The 16,158-nt window shown below is 26.3% G+C and overlaps 3 protein-coding genes across 8 annotated transcripts; 2 read left to right on the top strand and 1 right to left on the bottom strand.

Moving 5' to 3' along the window:
- The first annotated feature begins 1,564 nt into the window (after positions 1-1,564).
- Positions 1,565-6,527, top strand: Phyhd1 (Phytanoyl-CoA dioxygenase domain containing 1). Its single transcript, XM_003692306.4, has 5 exons — positions 1,565-1,752; positions 5,238-5,381; positions 5,470-5,583; positions 5,670-5,820; positions 5,928-6,527. Exons 1-5 carry the CDS (start codon positions 1,732-1,734, stop codon positions 6,344-6,346), a joined length of 849 nt encoding a protein of 282 aa, XP_003692354.1. The 5' UTR covers positions 1,565-1,731; the 3' UTR covers positions 6,347-6,527.
- Positions 6,433-11,337, bottom strand: Swt1 (Swt1 RNA endoribonuclease). 2 transcript variants are annotated; one of them, XM_012484644.3, is made up of 12 exons: positions 10,808-11,337; positions 9,953-10,541; positions 9,633-9,842; positions 9,326-9,564; positions 8,930-9,166; positions 8,627-8,854; positions 8,295-8,549; positions 7,996-8,188; positions 7,799-7,914; positions 7,541-7,698; positions 7,334-7,474; positions 6,433-7,248 (listed from the first exon to the last, which is right to left on the bottom strand). In XM_012484644.3, exons 1-12 carry the CDS (start codon positions 10,937-10,939, stop codon positions 7,005-7,007), a joined length of 2,742 nt encoding a protein of 913 aa, XP_012340098.1. In that variant the 5' UTR covers positions 10,940-11,337; the 3' UTR covers positions 6,433-7,004. The 2 variants fall into 2 exon arrangements, with proteins under 2 accessions (XP_012340098.1, XP_086764530.1); XM_086908404.1 differs by having other exon boundaries at positions 9,953-10,535; positions 10,808-11,073.
- A 112-nt stretch (positions 11,338-11,449) lies between these two features.
- Nbr (exonuclease mut-7 homolog) lies at positions 11,450-16,143 on the top strand. 5 transcript variants are annotated; one of them, XR_015292166.1, is made up of 13 exons: positions 11,450-11,739; positions 11,814-11,954; positions 12,168-12,352; positions 12,429-12,667; positions 12,732-12,913; positions 12,989-13,180; positions 13,272-13,469; positions 13,552-13,701; positions 13,831-14,109; positions 14,206-14,357; positions 14,443-14,880; positions 14,951-15,162; positions 15,244-16,143. XR_015292166.1 is itself a non-coding variant. In XM_012484643.3 (13 exons), exons 1-13 carry the CDS (start codon positions 11,598-11,600, stop codon positions 15,617-15,619), a joined length of 2,865 nt encoding a protein of 954 aa, XP_012340097.2. In that variant the 5' UTR covers positions 11,450-11,597; the 3' UTR covers positions 15,620-16,143. The 5 variants fall into 5 exon arrangements, 3 of the variants coding, with proteins under 3 accessions (XP_012340097.2, XP_086764509.1, XP_086764503.1); XR_015292167.1 differs by having other exon boundaries at positions 14,951-15,043; XM_012484643.3 differs by having other exon boundaries at positions 14,972-15,162.
- The last annotated feature ends 15 nt before the right edge of the window (positions 16,144-16,158 follow it).

Raw genomic sequence — 16,158 nt, forward strand, 5'->3', positions numbered from 1 at the left:
GAAAGAGTTGAAAACCTATCGACATCGATCTATTCATCTCGCGTTTTTATTAGCTCACGATAATCGTTTACGTTTTCCGCAGTTTCACAGAAGTTTCCACGGTCGATAAAATAAGATTTTTACTCGTAAGATTAACATATTAACGAGTCGCGCGAAATTAACTTTTCACCTTAGCTTTATTCCCAGCTTTATTCCTTCGTCTCCTCGAGAGAATCTTGAAATCGAGAAACTTGTGTCGTAGTTTTTGTCATTCGCGTATAAAAAAACGATAGAAGAAGAAAAAGGGGGAAAAGTGACGCTTCTTTTCCCTTCTTTTGATTCGAGTTGCTTTATAGGAAAAAAAAAAAAAAGGCGACGACGAATAAAGAAAAGCATCAGAGAGCGAAGCCGCGCTCTTGGATGATAATCTTCGAATGAGCGCAAATGATTTCGATTTAAATCGCTGTAATCGCCAAAATCGTTACATTTTTAGCGAATAATATTTCAAGAACTCGAGAACCGATTTCCTTATTTTTTTATCAAAATGCATATCTTTTGTACATTTTTCTTTATTATTAACGTTTTGTTGTTCGATCTTCGTTGCAATGTGTCATTGTAAAGTAACGATAATTAACTTTCGAGTAAAAATTAAAAATATGTAATGCGATACTATTCAAAGTTTATTCGTCTATTCGATATTTTACAACTTAGATATTTCGATTTTCGATTGAAAACGCATCTTACATTTTCTCACATGTATGATTAATTTCGCGAGATCGAGCACGAAATGTATCACCTATATATATATATATATATATATATACGAATTTTTTCGTGCAGTGTATCACGAGAATGTCCCAGCGGCGCTGATTTTCCTGAAAGAAATAATTTATCCGCATCAAATCGTGCAGAAGAACGATTTATTCGTCCCGCGGCACGGACTTTCCGCGTTGGAGAAATATATTATATCGCTTATCGTATCCTGATGTATATTTCCATTTCGTAGTATATCAGTACAGGTGACACGACACCGTGTCCCTTATATCATTTCCCGCGTTTCTTCCAACTACGGGGAACGCTGTTCAACACTTTGCGTCATTTTAGATTAATTAGAATACGTGAATCATCGACTCGCGTGTTCTTTTATTATCTGTTTCTAGTGGCAGCATCGAGATTGTTTGGCATTTGGAACATTATAATCCGGAAATGGAATTAACCGAGAAGGAAATCAAATAATTTGAGAGTTGAGTCACGTTTAGAAAAGAAGCGATGAGGTAACGTTAAAGGGATAATATTTAGACAAGGCGCAAATTTCGTTTAAGATAAAAGCTAAAGGCAAGCATTAGAAGGGCAAAGTTGAGTTGGGGAAAAAATGGATATTTCAAAATAAAACTTTATCAAAACTTCAACGAATTCGATTCTTTTCGATCGTGCAAGTTTCCAAGTAATTCACGACGAATGAATGGCACGAAAAGTTGAATAAAACTGGGTCTCATTGCGTTAGAAATGCGTTGGCGCGTACATATTCGAATCCGACCCGACTCGACCCGACGACTCGTGATCGGCCGACTCGACTCGACTCCGCACGATTCGACCCGAGTCAGCCGTCTTCGCATCAGCCTTCGCCGCGCACCTAGTCATTTCGTAGTAGCACTCAGTCGCGTCCACGTACTTACGTACGAGCTCGCTCACTCGTGTACAGCGAATTCAACCGACTAGTCCGAGACCGGCTGTGACGGACATAATAGTAGTATGAAGGACATCCGGTCGCAGGTGAGTTAACCGCTTACGACCCCGTTACTTTATCTCGAACAAAAGTCAAGGTCCAGCTTTGTATTCGCGCCATAGCGACCACGTGGAACTTAACTGCATTTAAATTACGATACTTATTTCTTCACTGTGTTACTGTGTTAACTGTATATATTTTTAAAATACTCGTTCCATCTATCTTTTATCTATTTTTTTTTTTTTTTTTTTCGTTTGAAATTCGCAAAAAAGTGTTTTTCGATAGCGTGAACGAGAAAATTGTGCGTTTAAATTAATAAAAATAATTTCATTCTTTTATCCGTAAGATTTGACGACATTTTCATTGCTGGATTTCTGGATTCCTTTTTATGAAACTTAAGAATTAAAAGTTAAGATAAAATCGTACAAATTCAGTTCATGATTCTAAACGTTACGTTAACTTGTTTCTTATGCGCTCTATTTCATTCGTGAAATTCAACTCGTGTTTTGCGTTTTGGGGCATTTATTTTAACCGATTTTTTTTTTTTTTTTTTTTTTTTTTTTAATATCATACTTCAATCTTCCAAATTCAATCTTCTCTTTTCACTCGATTCGATTCTTTAAATTATATTTCATATTTCTTCTAAGCAGAACAAATTTTTAATACGAATCATACGATTGTTTCTATCAAAAATTATGTTCACATCACATTCATAATTTCAATCATCTTGATCAACACGTCAAATGCTAAAATAAAAGAAACGACCATTCTCGTCACGAGTATCGAAACATTCTTCGATTCGTTTTAAAATCGTTTATTATTAAATTGAAAAGCGTGGAAATAAAGCGTGGTGGACGATGACGATCCTTTAATCGGTCTAGCAAAGGTCATCAACCCTGTTTTGTCGATCGAACGATCCGATGACCGATCCCAAAGCTATATACGGGCTCGCTAAAAGCGAATCGAGACAGTCGTCACAGTGTCTCTATATGCTCGAAGCGACGAAATCAGAGTTAAGAGACCAACGGCCGATGTCGTCATCGGAGAAGACTGATATAATCAAGCCCGACCTATCGCTTTGGAGGGGTCAGCATTCTTTTACTGTAAATCACGTCCCAAACAAATCGATATAGAATAGGAGCGTTAATTGCTTTTAGGTTTTCGTTCTTCTGTAAGATATTCTCTATATCTTGAAACAGATTAGAAATTCGTGATTCACATGATTTTGTCAAAGATTAGATCTCCTTTCGGATATTTGTACAATTGTTTATAAATATTTGTGTATAAATGATTGATATTTGAATTTTTTTTGGATTAATATTATTGATACTTTTTAATACAAAGTTTTATTATTATTTTATCATCCGTAACAAGAATTTTATTTCCATATATTGTTATCTTTCTACGATTTTAACGAAAATTCATATCAAGGCATAAGATTGAAACGAGAAATAGCATATATTGGCAATGATTTTTTTTTTTTTTTTATTTTTCTTTATAATTAGAAAAATTTAATTGAATCGTGATTACTAAATATCATATATACATATATTATGTTATTTATATAATGCGTTTATTACGTTAATTTGTTGATAAAAATGTTCAAGTTAAATATCTATTTACCTTGATAACATTATGATTATATTTAATATTTATAATGTATCGAACGATTTATTTGTCAATTTGTTTATCGTTTTATTAATACGCAGTTATAATATCGTTGTGATTAATATCCTTATTAATTATATTATTCATATACGTATATTATTTAATAGGCTTCATTTCTTTAATGGAACGAATTTGCAACTCACAGAATTTCCATACATTCATAATTAATCTTAGTCAAATGTTTTCGTAAAATTTTAAAATTATTATTTCTTTTTTTTTTTTTTTTTTTACCGAAAATATATAATATAAAATATTGAATTGTCGCAATTAATCATTATATGTCACAAATAATAAACGAATGCGATAAAAAATTATACAATTGGAAAAAATCGAGACATTTGTAAGCAATCGGATGCACGTGGTTGTCCCATGGCCATCTTTCGACCCTGCAATCCGGAGATCCATTTTTAGATTCCGGTTAAGGTGACGATTAGAGCCAAGGGAGGCCAACGCACATTACGTTCGTGTATTCGACCACGAAACATTGCTCTTGTTCCTCCTACACGATCTCTTGGAATGGATATATCTCGAAAGAAAGTTTCCAACGAAGGAAAAGAAAAAAAATTAATTTTCTTAATGAACTACCAAGAACAAGTTTAAGAAACTTGTTTGCAATATTTTTTGATCAAAGAAATAATTACAATAGAATATTAATTGTAGTACTATTAATTTATTAGAAATAATTATAAAATAATATAAATTTGCATAAATATCAGTATCAGTGCATCAATTCATTTTTAACAAATATAAAATAATAATGATTAAGAATTAAGAAAATTGTTATAAATCATTGTAATGATTTATAAATGAACATTAAATATTTAGCAAATACAAGCAAATGATGTATAGTTATCATAAAGTGTTACGAAGTAATATCTCGAATTATATATATATACATATTTTTTTTTTGCTAAGATATCATAAGATATAAGATAAGATATTTTTTTTGCTATCAAATTCTCGTTCACAATGATACAAGCAAAATGCAATTATACGATTAAAAGATGCATTATGAAAACTGATCATCGACAATAAAAAGGAAGTTGAGAATAGGTTCGAACCTTAATTTTATCGAATAACCACCATCTAATGTAACTTAAAATCGCGGATTTGTGAAAGACTGTACAACGTGTCCATTCACGAAGAAGAATAGAACACCTACGCGCACGCCTTTCTATTCCGGGCCGGACGATTCACGCTCATTCACATTTGAATCACATTCGTGATACCAAAGGAATTTTTCAACCGATTCGTCAATTTTTTGAAATAATTTGATATTTTATATACACGTGTATAAAGAAAAACAGGAAAGATGGAAAAGTTTCCATCAAAAATTATTTTGAATAAAAAAAATTTTAAATTAATAATTTTCATCTATTCATATGAAGAGAGACTATCGGTCATCAGTTTATAGAATAGCTTTTTTAATATATTGTTATAATCAGTTTGTTATAATTGAAATAGGAATAAAAATATCTAAACTTTTTCTTTCTTTAAGCTTTGTAAAATTCACGAACGAAGAGTACTATAAATAGGAATAGATGTAATAAACAATTTCGGAAGTGAATAATTCAATGAGTAATATTTTCAAAATACTCTTGTATAATTTAAGTATGCTTTATAAAGAAATTTATGATACAACGATTATAAATATATTAAATTATAAATTATAGACTAATAGCATTCATTTTCAATTGTATTAAAAAATATATATGCATAATTTAATCATAATAAATAAAAATATTAATGATTACTGATCGAAGTTAGAAAAGAATTATTAAATAATGAAAATCTAAATCTAATCTAATCCATCTTTATTAATATCAATTACGAACGAAATAAAATGTTTTTTCAATCTTTACAGTTTGAGAAAAATGGCTTCGTCGTCTTGGAAGATTTCTTTCAACCGGAAGAAATCGATGAATTGAAATTCTGCGGGGAAGAGTTTACTAAAAATTTACCGCCAGAAAGTGAGAGAAAAATTTTTAATTCGATAGAATCGCAACAGGTACATTGATTAAAAAAATATTTTATTTTTTTTTTTCTATGTATAACAATTTATTATTTAAATTTCAAATTTATATTTATTGTATCAGAACAAAGATAAATATTTTCTGGACAGTGCTAATAAGATCAGTGTATTCTTCGAATCCGAAGCTCTAGACGATAATGGAAAGTTGAAAGTTCATCCTAGAGTATGCCTTAATAAGGTGAAATGAGAAATATATTTTAATTTGATGAATTTCAGAATAATTATTCCCTTAAATATCAATTATTTCTGGTAACAAAATTATAGGTAGGTCATGCTCTTCATTGGCTTCATCCCACATTTAGAAAATACACTTTCGATGAAAGAGTTAAGGAAGCAGCTTTTCAACTGAATTACGAAGAACCAGCTGTTTGTCAATCAATGTACATCTATAAAAATCCGGGAATCGGATCGGAAGGTTATTATTCTTAATTTAATAGTTTAATAATTAAAATATATATATAAATTATATTCTTATTTTAATTTTTATCTTAATTTAAATATAAATATAAATATTTTTTGTAGTAATGATGCATCAAGATGCATCGTATTTATACACCGATCCAGTGAAACTAGTTGGTTTTTGGATCGCTTTGGAAGACGCCACTCAAGAAAATGGATGTCTGTGGATCGCACCAGGTTCTCATCAAAGCGGTGTTCATCGACGTTATATAAGGAATAAAGATCCAGATTCCAAGGATCTATTGATATACGATAAACCTGCACCTTGTTATCAACTTAGTAATTTTCGACCAATACCAGTTAGCAAAGGGACTTGTATTCTTATTCACGGTCAAGTAGTACATTTTTCGTATCCAAACAAAAGCGACAAATCGAGGCATGCTTATACGTTTCATGTAATCGAGACGCAACATATTTCTTATTCGAAAGAAAATTGGTTACAACCGCCTCCAGGAGGATTTTTAAAACTATACAGAAATTAAATTTACAAAGATAATGCTCTACATCTCGTTAGACTGTTATCGAATTGCTTTGTTAAACATTGCCAGGTATCATAAAGTAATACCTATTTGCTATTCTGGCTGTGCATTTTTATTTTTCACGTTGTACAAAAAGTTCTTATATATTATATAAAACTGTTAATAAAAATGTTTAAAATATCAATATTTTGTTTGAGAAAACACCATTTATCGTATATATAGTAATATTATTACAGTGGTAATATGTGAATTATATTATAATATATTAATGATATTTTATACTCAACAACAAAAACTTGTATTTATATATATATATATATATAGTGATGTTTTATATATATATACAGTTAAAGAAACTATTCTTACAATGATTAAATTACAATTAAAACATTATTTATTATTATTACTTACTAAAAAATGCATATTATACAAATAAACAGAAACATTTGTATTATTTATGTAAATATGACTAAAATTATGATTATAATAATAATAATAATATGAACATATGAAATATGCATCTTTTAAAAGTATTGTCGATAAGTAACATAATTATACAACGTTTTAATTGTAATACTTTTTACATTTACTGTATACATTATAAAAAATGAATATAACTGAATTCGAAACAAAAAATTAACAATTATTTATAAATGTACATTTATGTACATCTGTAGTTTGCTAATCTACAAAGATGAGTACTAAGTTCTTGCAGTTGACGTAAACCTATATTTAATACGTCTTGCCTTAATTTTACGCAACAATATACATCAAGGGGCTCTATATCAATTTCAATCAAATTCTTCCCTATTGATGCAGTTTCAGGCAGAAATGTTATCAATGTTTGATGTAAATTTATCAATGTTCGATGATCCGTACAAGAATTTTTGATTTGTTCCATTACACTGCAATAAAATGTGATTGTTATGATGCATTTCAATAAATAAAAAATATATATTATATAATTTCATAAGTAAAAAATTAACATACGCGCTTAGACTGCACAGTAATTTATTAACATTTGCTGCAAGTTCTGGTTGTATTTGTTTTACATAGTCTATAGATGGAAGTGGATTTAGAATATTATAATGGAAAGAGCAGGGCATTCCAATCGCTTCGGCTGCCATACCACTGTACAACAATATAATCATAATCGATAATATATCATAAACAAATATCATTAATTATAAAACTTACGACATATCGCGGGCATAAACGTATGCCGCTTCAAAATACTGGAAAGCTTTTTGTGCTCTGCGTTCCTGTTCTTCGGCATTATTTTCAATTCCAATTGTATTAAATAATTTTTTATCATTTATTTCAATCTCATAATTATGGCATTTTTCTTTTAATTCCTTGGGGGAAAAAAAAAAGAAAAAGAAAAACAAAATAATAATATTATAAATTATTTGAAAATATTTTAATATAAACAAAAAGAATTACGAGTTTAATTACATCAATTTTTTTAGAAATTCGTAACATTAAAATTGAATGTTTGTCTACATTAACCATTTGTGCTAAATCGCTACATTTATTCAAGATATAGCTATTTTCCTTCAAAGTTTTTCTATCTGGAAAAAAAAAAATATTCAACCATTAATATAAATTTCCATATAAAACGATTATCTTATTGAAATAAATAATTAAATTACCGGATGTATTTTTAAATATCTGTAATAATTCCTTCAGAATAACTTCTGCTTGTCTTTGAAACGATTCACTTATAGCGGCTATCCAATGTTTTACAGCACATTGTAAAACAGTTACAGTTGTCCAAGGTGGTTTTATAATAACATATTTTTCCCAAGAATCACCATATAATATATGCATTTCTTTGCTAACTATCTGCAAAAATTTTTTTTTTATTAAAAATCTCTAAATTTCTCTTATATTTCTCTTATATTTCTCTTTCTCTTATAATATATTAAATTTTATTTATATATTTATTTACCACTGTTAGAAAGTCTCTTATAATACTTTTTATATCCTCATATATTTCATCCGATAAATATAATTCCTGACATAAAATTGATGTAGAATCCAAATTGAAACTTTCATTGCTTTTATTAGAATTAGACAATGGTCTATTTATATAATTAGAAGCATTAAGATAATCGACTTTTTCAAATGGATCAGTTTTCCCAAGTGTTATAATATCATAAATCATTGCTTTATTACAAAGATTTACATCATATGATAATAAGACCTGAAAAATAATGAAATTTGAAACTTGAGACATTTAAATACTTTTTAATACTTCATATGATATTATATATAACTTACAACAGATTTTCCTAAGTCACGAATTTGTAAGCAAGTTTGTAAAATTTCATCATCTGGACAATCAGTGGAAAATTTTTCTTTATTTTTTGCAACATCTTCTGGTGTTTGACCAATTACATATTGATTTGAAGAAAAAAGTTTATTGATATAATTTATCGCTTTTCTCGCTTTAACGCACAATATTGTTGGTTTTGATTTACCATTATCATTTTTTATATAATCAAGTTCCTATAATAAAACATTTATTTATAAAATTAAAAAATGTTACTAATTTTTATATAAATAAAAAACATAAAAACTTACACATATTACAGTCCATGGTATTACAATTAATGAATGATCATAAGTTTTAAAAGCAGTTTCCCTTGCCAATTCAATAGTATTAATATTTGTTAAAAATACATTAGTATCAACAACAATATACAAATAATTTTTTGTTTGTTTTTCTGATAATAAAGGATATTTTAACGTATTATTAGGTACATTATAGGACATATTTACATTGTTTTCAGTACAAAGTTGAGTTCTAACAGCTTGAACCTAAATATTAAGAATAATTTATATGTCATTAGCATAAAATATTTATTTTTGTTTAATTTCGTATTTATATTTTTTAAATCTATTATTTATCATAAATACATTTATATAAAAAAAAAATAAATTGTTAAAATTACGATTGATAAGAATACTTGATATTACTTCAAACATAATTTTCTCATCTTCCAATGGTTCCCAATCCATTTCTTCATAGAAAGAATTCTCATTAGATCTTTTTATTAAATCATCTACAGTTGTTGTTGATTCTGTAGAAGAATTTGCTGCCTCTTTCTCTTTATCAGTATGTAAATTTTTATTAACGAAAGTTTTATCATTTAAAAATCTCTCCTTTAATCGCACCAATCTAACTTCTGCATTTTTATAAATATTTGGTAACTTTCCTATTGGATCATTTAGAAAGTTAATGATAAAAAATTGAAATAATTAAAAAAAATATTATAATATTTACCATATAAATCTATGGAAGAAGAATTCGTCGAAGTGCAAATACTTTTGTTTGAATTGTCATTAGATTTTATTGATAAACTTTCTCTCAATTTTTCCATACGTTCTTTTCCTAAATTTTTCTTTAAAGATCTTCGATTTGATTTTGTTGATATAGTTTCAATTGAATTACTTTCTTCACTCTTTCTTTTGTTCATTAAATTTTTCTCTCTTGCTATTATTAAAAAGTTTAATTTAAATTAGTATCTTTATAATTCAATTTTTTAATTATGTAAATAAAAACATTATAGAAAAATTATATTATAATATCTGTAATATACTAACCAATTTTTAGATTGTTTTGTTTTTCTTCCTCTTTTCTATTTTTTAGAGGAGATGAAATGACCTCTAAATCAACTTCCTGTTTACACCCACTTTTCTTTCTTAATCGTGTTTTAATTATTTTTTGCTTATATATCATATTCTTTCTGACTTCCTCTACTTTTTTAGTTTTAGAACTTTTTGCATTTCTTTCTTGCATTTTTTCTAAAAGTATTTGCATTTGTGGTGTACAATTTGTTTTTGAATTTGAATGAATATCATGTTCTTCTGTATATGAACTGGTTTCATCAAGTTTTGAAGATTGTGATTTTATAGCATCCTTAGCTGATATAGAATTTTGAATTTTAGAACTATTCTTTTCCTTCCGTTTTAACATTTTTTCTCGAATTGCTTTCATTTGTGGAGTTTCTTTTTCTTCGTCATCTTTTTTCTGTGTTTGCTTAAGAAAACGTTTTGCGACAAGTTTTTTTCTTTCAAAGACTTGTTTTTTAGATTCATTGTATTTAGAAGTAGGAGATTGAACTTCATTAGTTTCATTGTCTTGTGTTGATTGTTTGCGTTTTTTAGAAGAACCATTTGATTTTTTCTTAATCTAATAATAATATCATTTATAATTATTTTATTTTTAATATCTAATTATAATATATTTATAGGTCAAAAATTAATTATTAATCATAATTAAATGATAATTAATATACAAAATAATTAAATTATAAAAGTTATAAAAAAAAATTTTGCAAATACAAAGATAAATAATAAAGATATCTATAGGTTAAAACATATGAAAAAAAGAATCAAATATTATTAACTTTTATCAAATATTAATATTGATAATATAAAAAAAATATGTTAAAATACTTGTTCTGTCTGATCTACTGTTGGTTTATCCCAAGATGATTGATTTGTTTTGATATTAAAATAATATATTCTATGTGGATGTGTTTTTGAGCTCATTTCAATCCAATTTGCTGGTAATTTATGTTTCATCATGTTTAAAATAGTCGAATAACATAAACATATAAAAACAAAATTTAATCACAAAGAGAATCAATTCAATTTCAGAGAACGCGAATTTTTTATTACGTATCATTACAAGCTCTCTTATAAACTTCAACGATATAATAGCCGGTGACTGATCATAAACAAAATACATATGATGTCAGTCACGTGTTCCAAAACAATGAATTTATATGGAGAATGTCTTAATGATTCCATTAAATTTTGAAATATTTGTGTTTCATATTCAAGATGAAAGATTTTAGAATAATTAATCAAAACATTATTTTTAAATTTGTTCAATATATAATTGTGAATAAGAAATTTTACCACGTAGGGGATTTTAACGTTATTGTTTTGCTTCATGTATATAACTATCTAAAATCTCAGAAATGTGTCTTTCCTCTCCATACCATTAAATTGTTTTTTCGAAAAAAGTTCTTTTTTAAACTATGATTTAATGCATTCGTGATAATAAAAGATAAGTCGATATTTATGCAAAAGATTGACGAAACATATGAATTCGATTGTTTTTTATACATATCAATTCAATTGTTTTTTACGTGTAACAATCTGCAAAGATATAGTAAATTACTTTGGTTTTATTATTTATTCTATCAATATATTGTTAATATAAATTATTATACAAGCAATGTCACATAAATATCGAAATGTTAATAATTTATCAATAGTAGAATTTTCTGAAAATAATGGCGAAGATTTAACATTTTTTTCGTACATAGACGAAGCAACAAAAGAATGGCTTAAATCATTAGAACAAATATGGCAAATATGTAAATATAAATTATAATATAATAATAATATTTTCATATTCATTTTTGTTAATTATATTATATATTTTTAACAGGGAAAAAGGGTGATGTTGTAAATAAAACATTGATAGAATATTTTGATAGTGCACCTAATCCATATTTAAGTACAATACGAATATTAGTAAATACTTCAGATTTTAAACATATAAAAAAAAATTCATCATTAGCGTTTACAGGTTTGTATCTATAAAATATTTATATAAAGTGAAACAAAATATCATAAATAAGTTAATATAATAAATTATTATAATTATAAATTAATTTTAAATAATATTAAAATTTGTTTATAAATATATATACACACACACACACACACACACACACACACACACACACATATAATAACAATATTAAATACAATACATATATAAATAAATTTTTTATTATAGTTATAGAGGAATATGCAGAATGGATAAAATCAAGAAAAGAAATGTATGAACAGTTCCTAGTTCTAGATTTAAAATTAGCAACATTTCAATTAATTATTAAACAACATAATATGGAATTTACTAAAATTGTTGCAAGTACATATAAGTTTGTAGAACATAAAGAAGAATTTCTTCATATGATACAGGTATTATTCTAATTTAAATATATATTGTAATTTTCGAATTTTAGATTATTGCATAATAAAATATATATTTTTACAGAAAATGATACAAGAAAAGAAATACAAAGAGGCAGCACAATATGCGGTTATACTAAAATTACAAGAATCTTTTTCAGATCCAGAATCTTTAATATTACCACTTATTTTACAGAACAAATTAACAGTTGTAGAAGAATTTTTAACTGATTGTCCTCGTTTACAGGAGGCTTTAGTCTTGTATTTGGATAATTTAATTAGACCTGATAATAGTATGCATAACTTGCTAAATGAAATAATTATGTAAGTTCTAATAATTTATTAAAGAAAAGATTTTAAGTATAATAATATTTTTAATATATTATAGAAAAAATAAAATACCAGATATAAAGATGTCAATCACAAATACAAAATCTATGGGTAAATTAATAGCACGTTTTGTCAAATTGTATAATCTTCCATCAGAACTTTGTATTAATTTGAATAAAAAAAGATGTGAAGGTGTTTTACAATATCTTATACATAAACGTTATAAAGAATACAGTTTAAGTATGTAAATTTTTTAAATAGTAATAGTATCATATATGCAATAATGAATAAAATAATAATTATTGTTAAATTAAGGTACTGATAGTTGGAGAGAAATGGTACAAGATGCAGTAAAGGATGATGGCACATTACAATTAACTATGATAAAAATGTTACTTAATACCAAAGATTCAAGTGAAGCTTTATATTGGGCTAAAAAATTTAATATACCTAGAGAAAAATGGCCATGGATACTTTCATATGAAGAAGAACAAAATGAATCTGAAAGTAATATTATAAATAATTATTTTTCATTATTATTTATTATTATTCATAAAATTAACAAAATTGTTTTTATTTACAATATTTTATTATGTAGGTATAAATGAAGGAGCTTCGACTAGCAAAATAAATGGTTGGGAAGATGACAATGATCTTATGAATTATTATGAATTAAAACTATCAAGAGATTCTATTAAAATAATAAATAATCCTTATAGTTTTGAAGAATTTCTTGACAAAGGATTAGATGGCATCTCTATTGTTGGTATTGATTCAGAATGGAAACCTTGTTTTGGTATTTGAATATTTTAAATCATTAAAAAATCATTAAAAAAATTTATGCTGTAATATAAAAAAATAATTATTATCATTATTAGGTACAAAACAAACAGAATTAGCTTTAATACAAATAGCTACCAAAGATAATGTGTACATTATAGATGTAACTACAATGGGAAATAAGTTTACAGAATTATGGGCAAAATTAGCCTTAGTTTTATTTGAAAACAAAAGTATTTTAAAACTTGGTAAAATTTTCATAATTATAAAATTTTTATCTTATAAAGATATGAAATTAGATAATATGAAAATTAAAATTAATTTAAAAATTATATTCTATTTATATTTATATCTTTTTTTATAAATTTATGACCTAGGTTTTGGAATAGCTCAAGATATGACTGTTATACGTAGTAGTTTGCCTGCATTATCGAAAATAAAAATATATGGACAAGGATATTTAGATATTGTAAATTTATGGAAAAAATTGGTAGAAGATTATAAATTTGTTTTCCCACATGAAAGTGATGATCAATTTACTAAAAAAAATTTGAGTAAGCTTGTAGAACTTTGTCTTGGACAAAAACTAAATAAATCTGATCAATTTTCTAATTGGGAGCAAAGGCCATTAAGAGAAAGTCAAATAATATATGCTGGTTAGTTATTCTTTTATAAATTTAATTTTTTTTTATTATTATGACAATATATGTTTACATAATATTTAAACATAATTATATATTATAACATTATAGCATTAGATGCATACTGTTTGTTAGAAATATATGCGACATTAGAAATTCAATGTGAACATTTGGAGATACCATTTTATGATGCTTGTTTAGAACTGCAACATATTCCATTTAAATCATCATCACAAAAAAATATAAGAAGATTAACACAAAAAGTAAATTTTTCTATAAGTCACAAATAATTGTGTAGAATATTTACAATTTATTAAAATATATAGTTTTTAAACATTTATTTTTAAGTCCCACTTAGGTAAGAACAAAAGATATGATAAACAACAAAATTTTCAAAAAGATTTACCAACAGAAAAATTAAGAAATTTTAGGAAACTAAATTGTCAAAATCATCATATTTCTAACAAATCAATACAATCAACATTATCAATGAGGACCATGAATTTAAATGAATCACATAATATAAATAAATCAACATGTCATTATACAAAACAAACAGAATATCATGTAAACAATAAGTCTCTGGATATTGAAAAGTTTATATATAAAAAGATACACACATGGCGTGTAGTTTGTGATTCAATGTTAGGTGGATTAACAAACAAATTGCGAATGTGTGGATGCGATTGTGTTCATTTTGCATTTGATCAGGGTGGAGAACGATGTGTTAAATTAGCAATGCGTGAAAAAAGAGTGTTTTTAACTCGTAATAAAGGATATTTAAAAGTAAGTTCATAGTTTTAATTAATCTAAATAATAATATTATTATTAATTATTATTTTAATATAATATATAGTTTTTTATTTTATTTATATAGTTTTTACAATACATACCATCTGAAGATTGCTATTTTGTATTGTCTGATACTCCTGATGAACAATTAAGAGAGGTATTAAATCACTTCAAAATTGCGGTTACGCATAATGATATATTTAGTCGATGTCAAGCTTGTAACAGTAATGAATTTTCAAAAGTTCGAAATTCATTAATGTATGAACTTTCGAAAAGGTTATTTAGATAATCTTTTTTATATAAAACTATTCGTTAAATATAAAAGTAACATTAATGTATTTTTCTTTAATTTTTCAGTTATGCTGAACTAACTGGTAAAAATAATTACAACATTTCTTCAAATCCATCGTATCATGATGATACATATTCGTATTTAACAACAAATGCAGAGAATAATGATTTGGAACACAATAGTGATTTGAAACACAATAATGATGATCGTCCATGGATACTTAACGTAATATGTTCTGTGAATGTCAGTACATGTTCGACGAAATATCAGGCAAGAATACAAATTGATCAAGTACCAATGAAAGTGTTACAGAATGTACGATTTTTTTATATTTGTGATCGATGTGGAAAGATTTATTGGAATGGAACACATTTAGAACGTACTCTTAAGAATTCTATTAAGGACATTCTTATGCCTACTACATTGATTTTAAGGAAATGAAAAATTAAATAATGAAGACATGTTTAAATTATTATATCCTATTTTAAGATATTTAATATCTTAGAAAAATTTGTTTTGATTATTAATAAACCCTTTCGCTGTGGGCGACTTGTCCGCTGTATGTGCACAGTGCTCGAGAAAGATCGTCAGCGACTGTGTTTACGCTTAACAATTCGAATTGCTTTGACGGTATTTAAAAATTTGAAAAAAAAATTAATAATAAAAATAAAATATTGATGTTACATTTCCAAAGAAAAATACTCGATGTGCAATAACTCCAATCGCTCGTCATACTGTACGATACGCGGCATCTTATGCAGAGCGACTATAATTGCCCGTAGTAGCGAAAGGGTTAATATTCATATTATAATCTGCAGAATTTTGTATATAAACTTTGTTCAGATATTAAAAATAATATTTTATATATCTTATAAAAATATACTTTATACTACTTTCCATTAGTTATAAAAAACATATTGTAAACAAAAAAAGTATAATAAAAGTATGCCTGTCTATTCCTTCTATTCCTATATATTTCT

This window comes from Apis florea, unplaced genomic scaffold (genome assembly GCF_048593485.1).
Source record: "Apis florea isolate Af1SG1 unplaced genomic scaffold, ASM4859348v1 contig_1767_pilon, whole genome shotgun sequence".
Taxonomy (NCBI): domain Eukaryota; kingdom Metazoa; phylum Arthropoda; class Insecta; order Hymenoptera; family Apidae; genus Apis; species Apis florea.